General features: G+C 41.7%; 1 protein-coding gene and 1 long non-coding RNA gene across 2 annotated transcripts in view; one reads left to right on the forward strand and one right to left on the reverse strand.

Annotated features, from left to right (window-relative positions):
* Window positions 1–13,878, reverse strand: part of ASRGL1 (asparaginase and isoaspartyl peptidase 1) — a 59,879-nt gene extending 46,001 nt beyond the window's left edge. The window contains exon 1 of the mRNA XM_083497395.1: window positions 13,763–13,878. Within this exon, the coding sequence (XP_083353521.1) occupies window positions 13,763–13,865 (103 nt within the window). The 5' untranslated portion in view covers window positions 13,866–13,878. The remainder of the gene's footprint in view (window positions 1–13,762) is intronic.
* LOC310704226 lies at window positions 109–15,600 on the forward strand. The gene is made up of 3 exons (XR_014524660.1): window positions 109–571; window positions 10,493–10,608; window positions 14,707–15,600. It is a non-coding gene; the product is annotated as an uncharacterized lncRNA (long non-coding RNA).
* Window positions 15,601–21,456: the final 5,856 nt, after the last annotated feature.

The raw sequence follows: 21,456 nt of genomic DNA on the forward strand, positions 1-21,456 counted from the left end.
GATGATGGTGGTGAAGATGGTATTGATGACAATGAACCCCAGGACAGTAAACAACAAAACAATACATTAAAAAAAAAAGAAATTTAAACCATTTAAAGCACCTGAAAACATTTCCAAGCAGTCACACATGCTCCCAGCTGCTAATTTCAAGATTGCCAGGAGCAGGTTGTTCCAGCCATCAAATGCCTTGTTGAACATGAATGTTTTTAAAGTTTGCAAGGGTGACTTCTAGACAACCTGTTTAATGAGCATTCAGCCTGATTTGTTTGAAGAGAGATTAGACTACGAAGGCTATTTAGTAAACACTGATGCTGATTTGTTTGTGGGGAGATTAGACATTGTTGCATTAAGGAACACTTTCCCTCACACACATTTTCCCGCCACTTTTGTTACCTCAGAAAGCCTGGACTTCTGGGAGAAGCTGGTTTGTTTTGCAGGAGCTCCAGGTCAGCTTTATGGTAATTGCTCAGCCTGAATTTGCCAGGATGTGACTGAATCCCACAAGAAATGAGTGACAGTCTGGAAGTTCCCAGGGATGGCTTTCAAATGCCAGGCTTATGCAGCACTGCAGGTCTGTGGCTCTGAGGTCTTTACTAAATGCTTTCGTAAACTTCTAAAAATTTCTTTTGAGTGAAAATGCCTCAGATAGAAGCAGCTTGCCATTTCTTTCTATGACTGACATGGTAAGCAGCTGTACAACTAGGAATGAGTAGAAAGGCCCTTTTCCTCCTCCACCACTGCTCTACTCCTCCTGTATTACGTTTATATAATTCTCCAGCTCCTGTTTCTGGATCAAGGTCCTTGTTAAGACAAGGATGAGGGGAATATTGCTCCTGTTAACTGCCATCCCGTGCACACTTACTTGGCACAGTGATGTCCAGAGAATGTCATAGGACTTACTTCCAAGTAAATATGCATTGGATCAGGTTGTTACAAAATAAAGCAATATATCCATTGAGGAGAAATAACCTGTATTTTTTTAAAAAAAACTGGTTAAGAGAGAATATTATTAATAGGAACAAAGAGCAAGGAAAGATGGTAAGATATGTTAATGAAGCAGATCAGAAGGAGACGGCCCGAATGAATATTCTGTGGGAACCAGAAGTGACAGAAAGGAAAAACTTAAAAGAGCATATATAGTCTTCCCTCATGTTACTTCACCATCCTGTGTGGGAACGGTTCAAAATCCTCATCAGTGTGAGAGAAGAGCCTTCCTTTGCCACTTGAAGTACTAGGCCAAAGGGTGTAAGTAGTTCTGAAATGTATACCTTTCTTCTGAAGGGTTTTCCTTACAAGATTAAAGGCAGCAAGGTTTCTTTTAAGTCTGAGAGAACCTGTGACAAAATAGTTTTGTCTTATATGTGGATGAGGAGTAGAGAGTGGAGGTTGACTTGTAGTTGAGAAGAAGGAACCAAGGCAAGCACAACTTCTCATTAGCTTTGGGTCATGGAGGTACATGCAGGGAGGCCTCTCGATTCTCTGACCCTCCCATTTTTGAGAAATGGAAAAGCTACTCCAAAGAAAAGATTCAGAAGCTCCCATTTCTGAGAAAGTATCAGAAGGATGGGCCTGGATTTTTATCTTCTTATATGGCAGCAAAAGAAACACTCTGCAAATATATATAGGACCAGATTGTTAGAAAATAAAGTAATAGATGGATGAGGCGATGAATAACTTGTATAACAGTAACTAGTTGGGAGCAAATATTATTTAAAATAGGAACAAATAGACTGCAGAGGATCATCATTAATTTGCAGGTTAACTCTACATACGTGGAAATAAAAAAAAATCCATAGAATCTCCTCTGGTTTGTTTATTCTGCCTGGGCAGACACATCTAGCCCTTACTGAACCTTTTTTATGATTTCAAAACTAGGTGCAGAATCCTGGATCCACATCATGGCAGCTTCTAAGTTCTTAGGCATACCTCTGACCTAGCAAATATCCACGGTTGGCTGTTTGAACCCAAGTAGCAGTATTACATAGTACAGAAATTAAGATTCACTTCTAGTGAGCTATTTGGAATTGTATCTGCATTTTAGCTGGCCTTCCACCACCACCCCAGTGTGTTTACAGTGATGGAGTAGGCAGTGAGAGATAACCGAAGTACTAATGTTACTGCCACTGAGAAACAAATAAGGCAATTAAAACTTCAACTTGCGCAAGCACACACACACCCTGACTGAGAATTTCTGTGCTGTTTGCTGATTAGCCTGGCTTCTATAATTTTTAACTTCTCTACCCTCTAGAACTGCAACAACCACTGCCCCATAGAATTCAAAATCTGATTGTCGCATTGTCATATAAATTTACTTACCAAATAAAGAGAGAGGGTGTTACTTTTTCTTATATACTTATGTACTTACATAATGTTTAACTTTGAAAACTTGTCTTCCATCATTCTTTAATTCCTTCCCTTTTCCCTAACAAGACACATTTTTGTAGACTTATTTTTGGTTGGGGGACTGCATTGCAAAATGAAGAGAAGTGAAAATTTCAGACAACAACAGCATTTAGATTTGCTTGCTGGTTCAGGAAGTCCAGGCTAAGTAGGCTCACATAAAAATTCAAACTGAAATTCTACCCCATTCTTACTTGTGTCCATTGTCTCCAGTTTTTTTGTCCACTACTAGCAATATGAAATGGACAAACATGCTTCATTGTGTTCGCGGGCAGGCATACAACAATAAGAGGCTGCAGCCTGTCCTGCTGCCCTCCCTAAGCCTCTGTGCACGCTGTTAAATAACTGACTTTTCATTTATATCATGAAAACATGCTCAATTATTCCATATTTTTTTTAAAAAAAGAAATGCTAAGCAATATTACCCTTATTTCAGTAACATTCATTTTTGTAATGAATTTAATTATTCTGTCATTGTACTTAATTATTATGTTGCTGTGTCTGTTGTTAACCCACTGAGTGTGCAGTAGTAGCAGAAATGGGGATCTATAAATAAACTTAACTTGACTGACAGCATATTAGCAAGATAGGCAATGCATATTATCTCCTGGCTGCACCTTAAACAGCTGTTGACTTATTTTCTTAGAGTTTATTCTCTTAGCCTATAAGAAGATGTAAGTCTATGCTGTCTTCATATTACTAATCACTCATTCATGCAACTGAATTGTTAGTAATAATTCATATTACTAACAGCTAATTCACGGTGCATGAAGCCGACTGATAGATTATTATTTTTTGAGGGAGGGGACAAATAGATCTTAGCTAATGGTTCAACAGCCAGCTGAGCTGTTTATTACATGTGCCGATTACTTGTTTGCATGCAGATGCAAAGCTCTCCAAAGTGGTTTAAGCAGCTGGCAGGTTGAATTGTGATCTCCGCTTGTGATGAAAGGTTCACATGATTGGTTTGTTCAAAGCAGATTCCAATTCAGTGATTAAAAAAATTCTCATGTTGGCTCAAGTTCCACAAAGCCAGGAATCTAAGGCTGACAACTTGACACACCCTGTGAACTGTAATGATGTTGGCTATGGCACCATGTGTGCTTATTTACAACTTACCCTCCATGCCTCCCAACTCTTCCTCAGTCTTATAGGCCCATATCCAGATGGGGAAGGTGGAATGCCTGGAACCAGCAAAGACATAATCCTGCTTCTGTTTAGCCTTATATATAGCCTCTGAGCCTTACTGTATTGCAAGGGAAATCCTTCTGGGCATTGACCCATGTCTCTTTGTTGTTTACATCAGTCTCTGGCAGGCTGGGTTAAACAGTGAGAGATGGGGGTCTCCTGTGATGCAGTAGGTCTGAGTGGCACACATATTTCCTAGCACAATTTTGATTGATGATGATGCCAGTAACAATAAATGTCAAAGCAAGTTTTGAAAATAGCTCACCTGTTTTTCATAGATTGCAAAGATGCATAAGGTGCATCTCGGCTGCGTGGAGGTGGTTCATGTACTGACTTTGAGCAGGACTGGGTTGCTTAATTATTGATATTTCAGTGCATTTTTAGGCCAGCACCTTTTCTTCTCTAAAAGGTTCTCACAGGAATTTACACAGAATATCCTGTTAGGCAATTGAACTCACAAGCCCACAAGCCTTTTTTTGTTGTGAAGTGGCATAAGGAGTGTGGGATATGAAGGACTAATAATAATAATAATATGTGCTGGAAGAGGTTACTTAACCTTTCTACTTTTCAGCTGTAGCACCAAACCACCTAGGCCTGTTTTATCCCCACTAAGTATATTAAGATCCAAAGCAAGTCCAGGCACTTATGGAGGTAACCAGCCATAAGAGAGCCGCAAGCCATGAAGTCAAAACCAGCATTTTGACTTGAGCCTGGGAATGGACAAAGCAGCTGCACTGTCTCCAGTTGTAGGTTCATAATGCATTCCCACTTAGCAGCTTCAAAGGCAATCCCATGCGTAACATAAAAGGGGTTCCCTCAGATATAGAATAATAGAATTGTAGAGTTGGAAGGGACCACCGGGAGGTTCCAACCTCCTGCAATGCAGGAATCTTTTGCCCAACATGGGGTTCAAACCAGTGGCGTAGCATGGGTTGTCAGCACCCGGGGCAAGGCAAGTAATTTGCGCCCCCTAACCCGTGGATTTTAGTAGGGGCAGAGAGCTGCGAGTGCGAGCGCCCCCCAGATGTTGCACCCAGTGCGGCCGGCCCCCCTGCACCCCCCACGCTATGCCACTGGTTCAAACACATGACCCTGAGATTAAGAGTCTCATGTTATACTATGTTGGACCAAAGCCCACAAAACACAACAGGTTGCTAGTTCTTTGATCTGGGGATCAGGGAGGTTTCAAGTCATGATTGTAGTGTGGACTGAACTGGTTCATGTTCCATTTCAAAGTCTATATGGTCCTTCTAATCTCTTCATATCTGGAGAGGATGCCTTATGCTATGCACCATCTTTAAGTGGGATAACATATGTTTGATTTAGCAGCTGGCTTGTTCTGTACTGGTCCTTGAGTCCGAGCAGAGATCTAATTGCCTGTTCAGTTTTTATCAGCAGATGGAAATTTTTCTAACCAAAACACCTTCCCTGGATAACGTTAAGGGGCTTCAAAATGTTCCAAGAGTCACTTTGAATTTTGAGTGCCATGGGTACAAGTCACAAAATGGCAGCTGTGGGGGAGTAGTGTAACACAAAATGGTTGCTGTGGTGCATGGCAAAATGGCTGTCCCATCTAAAAGCATAAAAGGAGACAAGACCACAAAATGGTGCAGGCATGTTGCCCACATCAGTAGCCCTATCAAGGGTGGAAAAGCACCTTCATTAGCCACCGCAGCGCTCCCTCACAGAGGGAAGTTCTTTGCATCTCTCCTCTTGTTCAGAGCAGGAGAGAGGAGTGCAATGCAAGAGTGACTGAGTCAGTGCAAACAGGAACTGGGCAGAAAGCGGAGTCTCTGGTGCTTTTTGAATTTTTGAGACATTTACTGACCTCTGGTGTATAGCCACGCAAGACATGTGGGGTGAGACTGGTTATTCCTAGAATCCACCTAAACAAGAACACCTTCATTTATTTAAGAACATTAAATATAATTTCTGTATAGGAAATAGCCACACCAGAATAAATGGCAACTTGATAAAGAATAACTAAATTTTACTACTGTAACCTGGTATACCCGTCTCCCAATTTCAAACAGCTGTCTTTTTTCATCTGTTCCTTCTCCCTCCTCATTCCTCCTCCCATCATCTCCTCTGGCTCTCCCTTCAACAGTCATTCTCCACAGATGCTCAGCTCCTGTCATTCACACCCAGAGTTCCACCAGACTCCCCTGCTGTCAGTCACTCTTCTGTCACAGGCTTCTATATGGATTTTGGGCTGTATCCAATATTGGCATATTCTGCTAGCAGAAAGCACTTCTAATTTTTGTGGATCCCCATGCCCCCTTATGCAGAATATAGTGTGGGTGTCTGTAGTAGGAAAGGTGGAAATCAGCTAACACTTCTTACAGACACAAATGCCAAGCAGGAAACAGGCAAGCAAGCAAGCAGTTGCTAGCACGAAGCCACCAGGAGATACAACCCGGTGTGTCTACAATTTCCCTGCAGCTGTTTGTCATGAGCTCCTCAGGTCTGTCAGGATTGGGTTTGGATTGGCAGAATCTGATGCAGGAGGAGGAAGAATTGGGGTGGGGGCTGAATGGTGAGAACTTGGGTTGGTGGAGGGGGAAGATCTTTTTCTGCTCCAACTTCAGTCACTTTGGAATAGGGAGGAGGGATGCCAGCTATCCCCACCCTCTCCTTGATCTTCCCATAGAGCAGAGAACCTCAGTGGAGGCTGGGGAGAACCTCAGCAAGGGGGGAGAATGAACAGGAGGCAGCTGTGACTGAAGAGGAGCCTGAATAGACAGGGGCAATCTTGTTACCTAGAACCAGGTGCCACCTTTGGAGATAGGAGCATAGCCACCCATCCCAACAGAGCATGTGTTTGGAATCTGAGTGAGTCTTCAGAAGGAGTGTGCCATGTCTGGTCTTTGAAAGCTTGCCGAGCAGGTTGTGGAAACACTCTGGGCTTTTTTCTGCTTCTGTCTAGTTCTGAACTTCCCTGATACTGAACTGTGTCTCCTGAGCCCTTTTGTCAGCTGTTGAGCCTGTACAGTTACTTGCCTCAATAAGTAATTTCATTACTTACAAGTAAGAGCTCCTGCTTGCATGTTTTGGGGAAGAGGACAAAACAGTTTTGATATTTAATTTTGGGCTGTGGTTTTGAGCGGCTGTTTTATTTTTATCATGTTCTGATTTGCAATTTCTTTTTTGACTTTTGCCGGCTGCTTTGAATACATTCAGTAGAAAAAAATTAAGGAAATAAATATCCGAAGAGAATTTAAAGAAGTAAATCAAACATTTTGTAGATTTACTGACTGACTGACCTGCTTGTTCACAGCTTGTAATCTCCAGTACCAACCCTGCCCCCTACAAAAAGCCAAAGAAAGATTATTCATTTCACCCATTCTGGCATTGTTTTCAACCCAAGTGCTGATGTGTCATCCTGCAGTTAGGCAAAATATATTAAGAGTTTCACTCAACTGGTCCAAATGGATGAATGAGCTGCCATATATTTCAGAGGCAGCTGCATCATAATCCAATTGTACAAATCCCACAGAAGAGAAATAGATACATGATTCGTGTAATGTTTTAGAGCCTGTGTTCCTAATTATTCCCATGGTATTTTCAGTCAGAAGAAAGCCTAACAAATCCAGTCCTTACTCATTTTCACAACCTTACTAGCTTGTTTCCTTGTACTGCTCCCACTGAGATTCACAGATTGAGAGATGTATTTGAAAGATTGGTGGGTATTTGTCTGGCCCTCCAGTAGGTGTTGGACCACACCTCCCATCATCCCTGATCATTGGCTATGCTGGCTAGAGCTGATGGGAGTTGGAGTCCAGGGACAATTGGAGATCCCTCCCCCCACAATCCCCGGAAAAAGCCCAACTAATGCTTACACAGTTGAGCACATTTTTGAACTCTGGGTTTATATCCAACAGATCCATAGTAGATGTTTCATTTTATACTAAAACAGGCAAATCCAGAAAGATTAAAGTCTGTATTTCGATACATATTGCCATTCTGAACACTGGTGATGGCGTGGTTGCCCACCATTTATCGAAAGATACATGTTATTCCAAAGTGTGAATAACAATTGCACAAAGTTGGAGTACAATTTAAAACCAACAGATAAGCACGGCAAAACACAGCACGACAAAAAAACCCCTCAGAGGATAGAACAGTTAGAAGAATAATCTCCGGTCTGAAGCACCTGAGCATATCAGAATGTGTCCGCCTGGCAGCAAAAAACTTGTAGTGCCAGGAAAACCTTCTTATGGGAGGCTTTTCAAAGTAGGAGAGGCCGGCACACTGCAGTTCAATGGAGCCACCACCCTGACACCAGCAATGCTGAGATTTACTGAGTGGTGCCATGGCAAGGCTGGCAGTGATAGGAGTGCCAGACTAGTTGCATCAGCTATTTCTGTTCCAAAGTCCAGGGACCACCACATAAGAGGCCATCTCATCTGTTGAAGCTGAGCAAAGATATTAAGTTGTGTATGGGTGTACAAGAATTAATGAGAGGATGTTATTAAAGTGTCAACATACAATGAGAAAACAATATGACTTCAATTTTACTGTTTGATTCTTCTTCTGTTTCCTTTCCCTTTTCCACAAGCCACTTTTGAGATGAAGTGGAATTTCAGAATCATGTATAAAGCCCCCCCTCTCTCCGGGCTCATGTCATTGGTTCCTGTACTGTCCCAGCCAGAGGAGAGGCTTCAAGCTTAAGTGGGGTCATTTGCTAAGGTCAGAGTCCAAGGACACCAATTTACATTCACAGTTTAGGCTCTGGGGAGCAAAGTCAGATCAGGTATGGGTCATTTTCCAGCAAAGCAAGGCCTGATGAAGCAAAGCACAGGTTCAGATATATAAGGTGAGGCAAACCAAGTGTCAAGGCATGGAAGGCAAACTAACAAGGTGGCTAGCACCCTGGATAGCTCCAAGCAGAGACAAGGCATTCTTGAATGTTGCTCCAACATTCCAACCAGCAACTCCAGACTAAAGCTCTATACACACCACATACCTAAACCATATACCGCCTCCCCAAAAGGAATCGTGGTAACTGTAGTTTACTCCTAACAGAGTTGCAGCTCTCAGGATTCTTTGAAGGAGATGTCCTTTCAATGTATGGCATATATGCAGTCTAATGCTTAAATAGGACCACAGCTCACCCTGGCCTCTTAGAAGCTGTGTTTGTGGGAGGGGGGTTATTGGTTTGTTTTTGTTTTTATGATGTATTTTGTGTTCTCATCATGTATTTTAATGTTGCAAACCACCCTGTGATCTTCCAATGAAGGGTGGTATGCAAATTTAATAAATAATAATAATAACAACACGTTTATTTTAACAAAATTTATATCCCACATAGCTGTGGTGTAGGCCTTTTCCCACCTGGTCTGGGAGGGCAAGGCCCTGACTGACTCCAGCTACAAAAGCTGAGGCTGCTGAACAAACTCTTTGGCTGGGGTATTATTTTAAGCAGTTTTGTTGTTGTTGTTGGGGGAGGGTTGTTGCTGTTATTGATATTAACTTTTTGTATCTCTGTTATTAGCTCTTGTTTTGATTTATATGGAAATGGTTCAATTTGACTGTGCACATTTTGATGTGTTTTATTTATTGTTTAAATTTGTAATTACGGTGTCGTTTTTTTCATGCTGTAAGCTGCCTTGAGCATGGTTTTAGCCATGGAAAAGCAGTATACAAATAAAATGATGTATGTATGTATGTTGATTGTAACAAAACATCTAAAGCAGTTCACAAGAAATATTAAGATTATCAGTAAACACATTTAGAAGCAAGTAATTAAAACATTTTTAAAACAGTTGAAATCGGCAGTAAACTAAAAAGAGATTAAAGTACATCAACTTCTACTTGTCTGGGTAGGCTTGCCTAAACAAAAAGGTGTTAAGCAGTTGCCCCCCCCCCCAAAAAAAAAAACAGTGAAGGAGCCTTCCTGGTGTCAATATTCAGGGAGTTCCTGTAGGTGTTGCCACACAAAAAGATTGATTTCTGATAACTGCAGAACAAGTATTATGTGGTATCTGTAACAGTGCCAGTTCTGCAGATTGAAGTGGGCACATATGGGGTATCATCCCACAAATAAACTGGTCCCAAGCTGTTAAGAGCTTTATATACCAATGGTATATATACTGAAATGGAGGGATATTTATATATGCAAAGAATATTTATTTATACTTCTCAAATCTGAATTTTGTAGAGGAGGTTTTTCCTTTAAAGGGTGATGAAGCGTTGTAAGCCAATATAAAATAACAACAGCCCTAATTTCCATATCTAAACAAAAACACCAGAGTGTAGTGATTCTAAACCTATACTTAAAAATTACAATACTGTAAATAACCATTAAGACTACTTGGCCTATATTCAAGTCAATTGTTAATTGCACTTTGTGTTTAAATCTTCTTCTGCCTCTTGTTGTTGCTTTGGTAAATCAAAATATAGTCTTCTGGCCTACTTTCGTGGCTGAAAACTAGGATACAGGAACACACATATAATGGGGATAACATTCAAGGTAATATAATAAGCATCATTTTTTAAAAAACAAAACAAAACCCTGCTATAACAAATATAATAACATTTCAACTCTATTGAAATTGAGGCACACTTACCTCATCTCAATAGGTATATATAGGATTGTATTTCAATTGTCTCAAGGTTTAGAATGTATGGGGAATTTGTGGCTCATCAGATGTTCCTGGATTACAACTCCCATCATCCTTGGCCATTGGACTGATGGACACTGTGGTCTAGCAACATCAGGACAGCCACAGGTTCCCCACTCATAGTTTAAAAGAAAATGAGAGGTCAAGCAGGCTTTCTATATATTTACCCATCCAGGAAACTGCCTTGCTCACTCTTTGCTTCCTGTAACTGGCAGCAGTACAGTACATGTCAGGGTGCCCTCCAATCTGCTGATGAAACTAACTGATTATTTCTGTTTTAGTTCCAGAGAGCAAGATAGCTTCCTCCAGGTACTGCCAGGATTCAGGCAGAAGGTACCAAAGTGGTGTATCAGCAAAGCAGCTACACCATCTACTCATGAACTGCCTGGTGCTTCAGGTAAGGGGAGATTTGTGAAGCAAAGATAGATTTGACGCAATGTGAAGAAAAAGTGGAGGGGGAAAGCCTCAGCAACTAACCTAGGAGCCTGCTTTTGCCAAACTAAAATTCCAGGAACTGTCACCTCAGTTGCAGCTGCAGGTTGATTTTCTCATTGACAAAAGTCTCCAGGGTTTCCTGCCTAAAGAGATGAGGTAGCCCCCAGGGAGAGGGCCTTTTCACTGGTGGCACCCTGAGTTTGGATTGCTTTCCCAGTGAGGCTTGCCTGGCATCTACCTTCAGATCTTCAGACCAGTGGGAGATTTTTTATTCTCCCAGGCTCTTCAGAAAACCCATGGAATTATTTTTAGCTGGGTTCTAACTGTTATTGTAGAATGGTTCTGTGCTTCTTGTGCTGTTTCCTCCCCCCCCCTTTTTAATGCAGATAATTGTATTGATTTTAGTGTTTTAACTTCTTTATTGTTATATAATTTATTGTCCTCAATTTTGTGTGAACTGCCCAGAGGATGTTTTTGATGGGTGGTCAATAAATGTCAGAATGTGAAAAATAATAACCGAAGAGCACTACCATAATATAGGCTCACAATGTGTAGAAAGAAAATGTAGGACATTTAGATTGTAAAGTTCAAATAAAATAGAGGAGGGGAAGCAGTTTAAGATTCCTTCCTCTGGCTTTAGTGTACTGACATAATAGCCTTCTTTCTAGGCTGAGCTATTCTAGAGGCCATAATATGCTATTTTCTTTTCTTTGTATACCAGGGTGGGGGAAGCCTTTTCAGCCCAACAGCCACATCCCCATGTGAAAAGTGGGAGGACCCCCTCCCCCCACAACACATTACACACTCATACATGTCCACAAACCAAATCATGCATATACATGCACATCCATCTATTCTCACACATAACACAGGGAACACCAAGTTTTTAATATTACCACTCTTCAATTAAAATTCAGGTACCAGATCAGGCCAGCTGGTGATATGACTAGCTTTCCCCCCTCCTTCTGAAATATTTAAACATTTGGAACAAATATAATACATCTATTGCTCTGACATAAGAAGCTGAGGTTTCTGGAGATTTGCACGTGTAGGTGCTAACAGAGAGGATTTTTTAAAAACCTAGGCGGGACTCTTGTTGTGATGAGGAATCCTCCATCATAATTACATCAATACCTAGAATTGTTTTGGGAAATAACATATGCAAGTTAAAGACAAATATTATATTTTCCTTTAACATGATTAAACTCCTTTAAAAATGTTTATATTTATATTTGTGTGCTTCAGTAGGAAAATGTAGATGTACCTTAATATTTTGTAAAATTAGGTATAAATAGCTACATAAAAGCAAAGTTATAAGTGAGACGTAAATGAAGAAACCGAAGGGCATTTGGAGAAAAGGAAGCCAGTTTGTCATCAATACAGTTCGTTCGCTCCTAGGGAATTTAGCCAACACATATGGTTGTCTAACAGGGGGTCTTAGAACAGCGAGTGATCATAAGAACCATATGTGCTAGTGTACCAATGAACAACTTGGCTCAGTGTGTATAACATTTCCTGTATTTTTCAGAACCACCTTGCATTTAAATAGATACACTGTCAACACATTGCTGGCTCGATGCTATATTCATCTACTTGTGTTAGCAGCACCTAAAGCTAGAATACATTTATCACTTGGGGTGTTTTAAAGACTTAAGCAGCCTTGATGTGGACTGTAAATTATTGACCTATAAACGATCTTAACAACCTTGTTTCACAGGGTTTAACAAGCTGCATTACTGTATTGAGTCTCGCAGGTAGGGCTCCAAGGCTGCACAACATTGGACACAGTGGGGCTTACTTCTGGGTACACACATAAGATTGTACTCTAAAGATGACAGGTTGGTGCAACAGCACCCCATAGAAACTTCACTACTTACTGCACCAGTTTTGCACATCACCATATAGACCAATGGCTGTGTTGAGTACCCATCCCATGTTCATATCTTAACCTACTTCCCTTCAATCAACATGAGAAAAGGGGAACTGTATGTAGCCAAGGAACAAAATGTCTCCAAGGAGAGAGATACTGCATGAGAGCCATAGGTTTAAAAAGCTGGCCTGCAAGCTTTAGATTCATCAACAGAAGCCTTAGTTAAGTTCCCTCACCCCCCAAATTTAAACCACATATTTTGCCTTTCTATCAATATTGGCTTACAACAAAGCTTTATCAGAGAGAGATGGTTTTAAATTAATTAAAAATGTATTAATTTAAAAATTATCTGAGGCCTTTAAACTGGGAAAGCTCGGCCGGTAGAGCATGAGACTCTTAATCTCAAGGTTGTGGGTTCAGGCCCCACGTTGGGCAAAAGATTCCTGCTTTGCAGGGGGTTGGACTAGATCCCTTCTATCATTCCATGAAAAATCTGTATCTTGTCTTTTTGTCACAAATGGGACCCTCAAGACAAGTAACAACCAACATGATGATCTTTCTTTCCAACAATAAGTGGAAGGTTTTGCTTATTAAGCAGTAAGTTGTGTCACACATCTTTCACTATTCCTCAAAAAGGCATCAACATGGAGGCTTCGGAACTATCCAGATTTATTTACACTCTCTCTATATACACTCTCTAGATACACTCTCTCTATATGCATACACACATAATGCTTTTTTCTTTAAAAAAATGTTTAGGAGTACAGTACTCTCATTTTCCTACTCATATTGAAATACTGCCCCTCAATGAGGTTAAACTTAGATTCACAAAATGTTTAGGAGTATGCGTACCCCTGCACCCCCTCCAGAAAAAAGCACGCACTCTCTCTCTGTATAATTTTGAAATATTATTTTTTTACAATAATAATTCACTCCATGATTAAATACAACATATGGAGCAAAACACACACTCCATATTACAGTCCTGTGACACATGTTTAAGATTGCAAATCCCATACCACATGCATGAAATTGAAATGCAAGGATGTGAACACCCAGAGCCTTTAAGTGAAATGAGCAACTGGGAATATTGAAAGAATGACAGCAGACTCAGAACTAGCTGAAATTTGAATGGGCAGATTGATTTTCTGTGCAAATCCATTGCTTGACTCTGGGAAAATATTATTGAAAAGGCTTTCCTGTGGCTTTCCTATAGTCTGAGACATATATTGCTTGAAAAGCTTACTAAGAACAGTGGTCCAGATTTGAAACTGCAGTAGAAGTTCACTGTTCAGAAGCAGTAGTGATGTTGGGTCAGGAGGACTTGGCAGAAATCCAGTCCACCCCATCAGTGGAAAGACCGGGAAGGTTCTCAAATACACCAACCTGCAAGTGAGCAAGGTAATACACATTACTCTCTGGTAAGAGCATCCCCATCTAAGACGAACCAATTCCACTACTGCTCAGAAAAGATTAACTTTCTTTTGGTTACATGTTGTTTCAAGCACTTTGTCGAGAGACTATGTATGTATGCATTATAAAAATTAATATGTAAGGCAGGCCAGCCAGCCATATATATTTGACTGCTGCCTATAAGCCATATCCCACTTTTTTAAAAAAATCCCTCCTTTGCACAATCCTCAGTGATGCCCTGAAATGGTGTGTGCAGTGTGTGTTTAAAGATTATGCAGAAACTGGGTTTGCAGTGACTGAGTCCTAGGTGCAGAGGCAAGCCTTTCACATCTCCTACCCTGTACAGGAACAATTTGGACACCTGTTTCCTCCTTGCTTTCATTTTCCTCCCTGCTGCTGATATAGCCGCTCTATCTTGGGAATCAGGGGCTTGCTGCCAATTAGGCTTGCTATAACAGAGCTGGATTTTTTTTTGGGGGGGGAGGAATGTTGACAAGGCTAATTGCTGGCCTATTGGCAGCAGGTTTAGTGCTTTGAGCTGCATGGAAAAGGATTTTAAACCTCAGCTTGCCAGGTGCCATGTTAATGCACTCTATTGCAAGATATAGCACCTATATATGACTTTGCCAGCAAACATCATTTAAAACATTTGATACCTTCCTGCAAGGCAGGAAGCGTTACACTCTGTAAGCATTCCCTGGGACTTTCTTTCTTTCTTTCTTTCTTTCTTTCTTTCTTTCTTTCTTTCTTTCTTTCTTTCTTTTTCTTTTACTACAGAGCCACATATTCTCTACAAATTGGAGAATTAAGCTGCTGGCACTATTTCCAAGGAATCCAGCAAGGTTTCCAGTATTTTGAGACTTCACACATATAAAAAAAGAATCTTTGCACTCTGCCATGGGAGGAAAGACAAAATAAAAATTCAAATGTAGTGAGTGACTACTTCTAAAATTCTGGAAACAGGAGGGGTTCTAGAGTGGTATCTCTGTGGACATTGTATCCAGCTGTTTCTGAAGAATGGGGACCATTGTTGGAAGAGGAACGCATTTCATTTTCAAAATGAAACCATAGGTTCAGTGTCAATGGTTTTGAAAAATCAAGGTGCAGGGGATCATAGCCTCTATTTCTGAGGACCATCTCTTGCCATTGAATTTCTGCATGAGGTTAGGAAGACAGGAGAACATTTGTGTAGAGAGGGTGGTTAATAGGAACTGGGCCATACACACAGTGAACCAGCAGCCTGAAATGTGAGCCACAATAACAAAGATTGCTTTGAAGAGGATTTAAGCTACACTGCTGCTCTTGGGATATGTAACGAGATGAGAAGGAGGTGCAACTTCCATTTGAAGAGGTGGACCAATGCTTTTCCGGCATCAGACTGATCACAGGGAAGAAGGATTTTTGTTGTTCCAAAGGGAGAGGAGGGCTAGCTCTACCACTAGGCAGAGTAAGGTGTCTGCCTCAAGCAGCTGATTCTGAGTGTCATGAAAAGGCAGCAATTGACAATTATTTGACTTATTGTTGTGGAAAGTTAATTGGACTCAGTGCTGCCTATGCGTGCTAGGTGGTTTTTTTGGTGGTTTTTTTTTTTGCAGCCTCCACATGATGCTGTCCTTATCAAAATGCTGTCCCTTATTAGTTCCCCAATTAATCTGAATTTGCCATGTAAAAACAAAAACAATGGAAATGGTAAATATGGATTAAATGGAGGTGGGGGATGGAATGGCATTTAAATGGTATGGGGTTAAATAGGTAGGAATGGCATGCATACAATAAAGTGAAAGTCCATAGTTGTTTTTTTAAACCATATATTTCGAAAATCTCTGTATAGTGTTTGGGACAGATATAAAAACTTAGTGCAGTCAAAGACACCTTGGTGGCTGTCACCTTTAGAGGCTTTCTCAGTGAAGAGAAAGAATATGGAATCAAACTGGGCAACTTATAAAGAAATTTTAAAGGAAGAGCATAACATACCGTATTTTTCGCCCCATAGGACGCTCCGTCCCATAGGACGCACCTAGTTTTTTTGGGGGGGAATAAAGGAATTTCCCCCCTTTATTTCCCCCCCCAAAAGCAGGTCGGGGAAACAGAACCAGGTCGAGGAACAGCGGGATGGCGGCGCTGCACCTCCCTGCTGTCCCCCGAGATTGTGGGGCTGGCCGATGTCTGCCCCACGCGAGGGGCCCTCTGCATCAGGGTGCCCCCCCTGCGGGGCGGCAGGCTGCTAGCCGCAGCGTGGGGAGCCTTGCGGGGAACTCCTGCAAGGCTCCCCATGCTGCGGATGTCTGCCCGGCGCGGGGGCGCTCTGCTTCAGGGCGCCCCTCGCGCTGGGCAGCAGGCTGCTATCCGCAGCCTAGACATCCCTGCCGGACCTCCCGTAGGGCTGCCTAGGCTGCGGGTGTGTTCCTGAAGCCTGGAGAGCGAGAGGGGTCGGTGCGCACCGACCCCTCTCGCTCTCCAAGCTTCAGCAAAAGCCTGCACTCGCCCCATAGGACGCACCCAGATTTCTCCTTCATTTTTGGAGGGGAAAAGTGCGTCCTATAGGGCGAAAAATACAGTACTCATATTTTTTAAAAAATTGAAAAAATCAGATATTGGTGGATTGGTTATAATACTACCAATTAAATGATGTGTTTAAAATAGACAGGAAAAATGGGTTTGAGAAAGAAACATCAAAATTAGAAAAAGAATTACTACAAAACGAAAAGAAAACATTATCAAAAACCTATTGACTCCTGCTGGATTGGGAGGTCAAGGATGAAGAGATCAAAGATGTGATGGTCAAATGGGAAAAAGGTTTTGGGTACTCCATACAGATGGAGGATTGGGAAAGACTATGGCAAAAAGATTTAAAATTCATGGCGTGTTACACAATAAAAGAAAAATTTATGAAAATGCTGTATAGGTGGTACATGACCCCCAGCAAATTGGCCAAAATACAGTATATAAATCAAAGTCAAATCTATGCTGGAGGTGTAATCAAGGGGAAGGAACAATGTACTACATGTGGTGGGATTGTGACAAAATTAAAAAATTCTGGAACACTGTCTATGACAATTTTTTTAAAAAAAATCAGACAAACTTTTGAGAAGAAACCTGAAGCCTTTCTTCTAGGGATTATGACAATTGATAATACAAATGACAAAAAATGGTGTTCCTATATGCTACAACAGCGGCAAGAATGTTAATCGCTAGAAATTGGAAGGGGGACAGGACACCAACAAAGGAAGAATGGCAAACTAAATTGTATGAGTATTTGGAATTAGCAAGAATGACAGAGGCAATTAGGAACCAACCAAACCAAAAACTCAAACAGGAGTGGGAATGTGTAAAAGATTATCTGGGAGAACATTGTTCTCAAATAAAACCCTTGATATATTTTGACTAAATTTTGCAAAGTAAAGATCAAATAGGGAATATATATTATGTATTAGAAAGGCAAAAGGGAAAAACAACACATCTGAAAAGAGAAAGAAGACAGAAGAAGCCACACTGAGATGGTGGGAAGTCACTTGTGTAGAAATATTGTTATTGTTTGGCTTTTATATGTGTACAATATATGCTAAAGAGTGAATGGCATACGTATATGCTAAAGAGTGAATGGAATATGTATATGAACAACCAATTTAAAACTCAATTAAAAGCCATTAAAAATAGGTAGGAATCGGATGACACCATAATAATAATAATAATAATAATAATAATAATAATAATAATAATAATACTTATACCCCGCCAATCTGGCTGGGTTTCCCCAGCCACTCTGGGCAGCTTCCAACAAAATATTAAAATACAATAGTCCTTCAGATATTAAAAGCTTCCCTAAACAGGGCTGCCTTCAGATGTCTTCTAAAAGTCTGGTAGTTGTTTTTGCTTTTGACATCTGGTGGGAGGGTGTTCCACAGGGTGGGCACCACTACCAAGAAGGCCCTCTGTCTGGTTCCCTGTAACTTCATTTCTCGCAGTGAGGGAACCACCAGAAGGCCCTCGCCGCTGGACCTCAGTGTCCGGGATGAACGATGGGGGTGGAGACGCTCCTTCAGGTATACTCGGCTGAGGTTGATGTTCTGTAGATGCTGTCAAAAACTTTGAATTCATGAGCAGCACTGAGTCCATATCAAGCTACTGGGCGTGGAAAGCACCTAAAGGCATTTGTAGTATTGGCTGCCTCAGATGCCAGAATAATTTGGCCAGCCAAAGATACTATGAATCCTGATGTAGGGAGGGTGGTGCTGTTTGCTGTTCTGCCTGTGGCAGCAAAATATCATGAGCTGGTTTTGGGGAAGAGAAGTGGTGAATGAAGTTCCAGTCCTTTAGAAAGATGAATACTAACAACATCAATGAAATACCAAGGAGGGAAACCTATAGCAAGAACCTAAGTAAACTCAAATACAATGTTAGTAGTACAGTTACAAGTTGCTCTCATATCTTAGGGTTAGTCCTGAAAATACTGATTATTTGGCGTGGTTCATATGTTGTATGAAGATAAACCATGGTTTAATGCAAACATGCAGGCTCCTGCCTGGGGAGAAGATTTCATCTACCCCATTGCACTCCCACTGCTGGTGTTTGAAGCCACCCAATGATGACATCAGACACAATCCGTATCTACCCTGCAGTTTCTTGAGCAATACTACTGTTTGATGCATTTCCCCTCAAACCAGCTTCCATCCAGTTTGAAAACGTAAGCCACATTCACTTCACCGTTAAACGGAGGTGTGCACATTTGAGAGAGCTGTTGCACATGTGCAGATGACAGCTTCAGGAATAGGACGGGTTTGGAAGGGTTCCAGGTGCAGGAGAACCAAAGAGGTAATGAACATTGGGTAAAGACAGCCCCACACCCACGCCTCTGATGTGCAAAGCTACAAGCAAGCGTGACTTGAAATGCAGTGCGGGAGATAAGCACCAATTTGCATTTTCAGTCACTAATGTGGATATAGCCAGAGTGTCTCATGGGAATCCAGGTTACTTGTTTAGCTTTCTTTGGATTAACCATGAGCTATGCATAACCAAAGTTTGATCTTGGTTTATGGCTCTAGGTTTGTCTGGGAGAGCTAATCCATGAGCTCAGGTTCAGAAGACACACTAAATTATGGCTTAGCTCAGCTCGGTGCTGCAGCAAAATGACTGGGGGAGGAGTGAAATGGCTGCAATCTCCTCTCCTGGAAGCTAGATGTTCACTGAAGCCATGCTAAGCCACGGTTTGGCACAGCGTGACATGGGAACCAAACTTCTGATTCTAACAGGATATTTTCATGTCATCTTTATGCCAAAGCACCCCTGATCTTCACAATCCCTGTTTCCAAATAAGAGCCAGCATTAAATGCTGTTTTTGTTTCTAATTCATGTGTACTGTGGAGATCACACTGGGGATCTGCATTATACAGGATAGGAGGATCAGAGGCAGCATCTGAATATTCCGCCTCAGACAGCAAAATGTTTTGGGCTAGCCTTGCTGAGGTGGTAGAATTCTGGATTGTACCACTTCACACTGCAGACATAGGGGTGTGAGGTGTTTCTGAATGCTCCCCTCCCCCAGGATAGAAATGCTAAAATAAAATTTATCCCATGCAGCAAACTACACAGCTTAGATAAATATATAGTACAGGTCTCTCCTTGATGTGCTAGTTGGATGTACAAGATTTTAAAGGAGGCAACATTAAAAATAGCTTCCCCTCCATCTGCAGTGGTGCAGTCCAGAATTCTATAACTTCAGTGTATGTTGTGTGATGGTTCACCACTGTATAACTAGCATCAGTGCTGCCTCTTTTCTCCTTGTATGGGGCATGGCTTCCAGGTGAGAGGATGTTGCTTCTGTGAAGGCTTGAGAGGCCTTCTAAGAGATGCTACTGTAACTGACCAGAACAACTTGTGACCCACCCAGCCAAATGCAACCCCTGCCCAGCACTGTAAAAGCAAGACAAGGGGTTGTCAAGAACAAACAAACAAACACCAACAAAACTGTGGGCCTGAGTACATGAACACTGGAATGTGTTTGGCTTGGTGAATCACATTTTGTCTAAGCTGGCTACTTTACACCCAAGCACATTGTGAGGCGAAAAATAAGTAGGCTTGCCAGGTGAATGGTAGCCAAATATGTGTTGAATCCATAAAAAGGGTAAGGGGATGATGACTGTGTGATGTCTAAAAATTACAGATATCAGCATCTCATACCATGTTCTACTCAGGAGGAGACAGCTTAGCCATGCTTGATGGTATGAGATGTCACAGTGTATATCTGCTCAGATGTAAGTAAATGAGTATTTACTCCCAGATAAATAGGTACAGGAACACAGTTCTGGTAAACCATACAGGGCACTCAGTCTTGTTATACAACCTCAGCAACAAAAGCACGACTTCACTCACCCACCCATTCCCCCCACCCCCCTAATCACCCCACTTTCAATTTTCTGGGGGGAAGCAAACAATTCTATATCTTTTAACCCATCTTTACCTGTGACTTCCCATAAAAACTGGTTCCTCCACTGCACTGAGGCTTGAAAAGGCCTTCTAACAGCAGTACGGCGAGAGGAAGGGTGAGTAGGGGGTATTGCAGCCTAAATAAGGAGGCCTGAGAGGCTGCATCCTGCCAGTGGGCTTGTTGTTGTTGTTTAGTCGTCTCTGACTCTTCATGACCCCATGGACCAGAACATGCCAGGCACTCCTGTCTTCCATTGCCTCCCGCAGTTTGGTCAGACTCGTGCTGGTAGCTTTGAGAACACTGTCCAACCATCTCGTCCTCAGGGTTTTCCCAACTTGGGTCTCCAACTGTTTTTGGACTACAGTTCCCATCATCTCTGACCACTGATCCTGCTAGTTAGGTATGGTGGACAACTGGAGACCCAGGCTGGAGACCCAAGTCTGAGAAATCCCGTGCTAGCAGCTAACTACAATTGAATGTAGGGCTCATTCATTTTGTTGTTTACTGTGGATAGTAAGCTTCCTATGCCTCTACATTCTCCATTGCCCGTATGATATTCTGCTCTAAATCGCTACCCTCCCACACTTTCCCCTCCCTCAATCCAATCTTTTTTCATACCTTCTCCTTGGTATGAGAAGACATGAATTGAGGAAGGGGAAAGCATGGGAAGGCAGTAATTTGGAAGAGAACATCATGTGAACAGCAGAGAATTAATGGAGGTATAGGGTGGATGAGCCCTTAGTTATCGCAACCTTGTACACCCATGCTTGTAGTCTTACAGAAACCCTAAGGCAGCTTCCAAAAACATAATGAATTAATAAATAAAACTCATTCAAAATACTGCAGGATAATCAGCTTAAATAAAAAAATCGAGAAAACTTCACAGCAAGACACTTGCTGTGCACCCCAGAAGCACAAAGCAATTCTTGAAGATCCAAGTTTTCACTGGTCTCCAGGGGACAAGCAACACATGAGCCAGACTGGCCTCCTTTGATAGTTGTGGTGCCTAAAAAGGCTCTGTCTTTTTTGCCCACCCATTTGAAATAGCAGGATCTCAGATGCTGACCAGAACACACAAAGTGGGTGAGGTTGCTTTTAAGAAG

Source organism: Podarcis liolepis, assembly GCF_965112155.1.
Source record: "Podarcis liolepis genome assembly, chromosome: 3".
In the NCBI taxonomy this organism is placed as follows: Eukaryota; Metazoa; Chordata; class Lepidosauria; order Squamata; family Lacertidae; genus Podarcis; species Podarcis liolepis.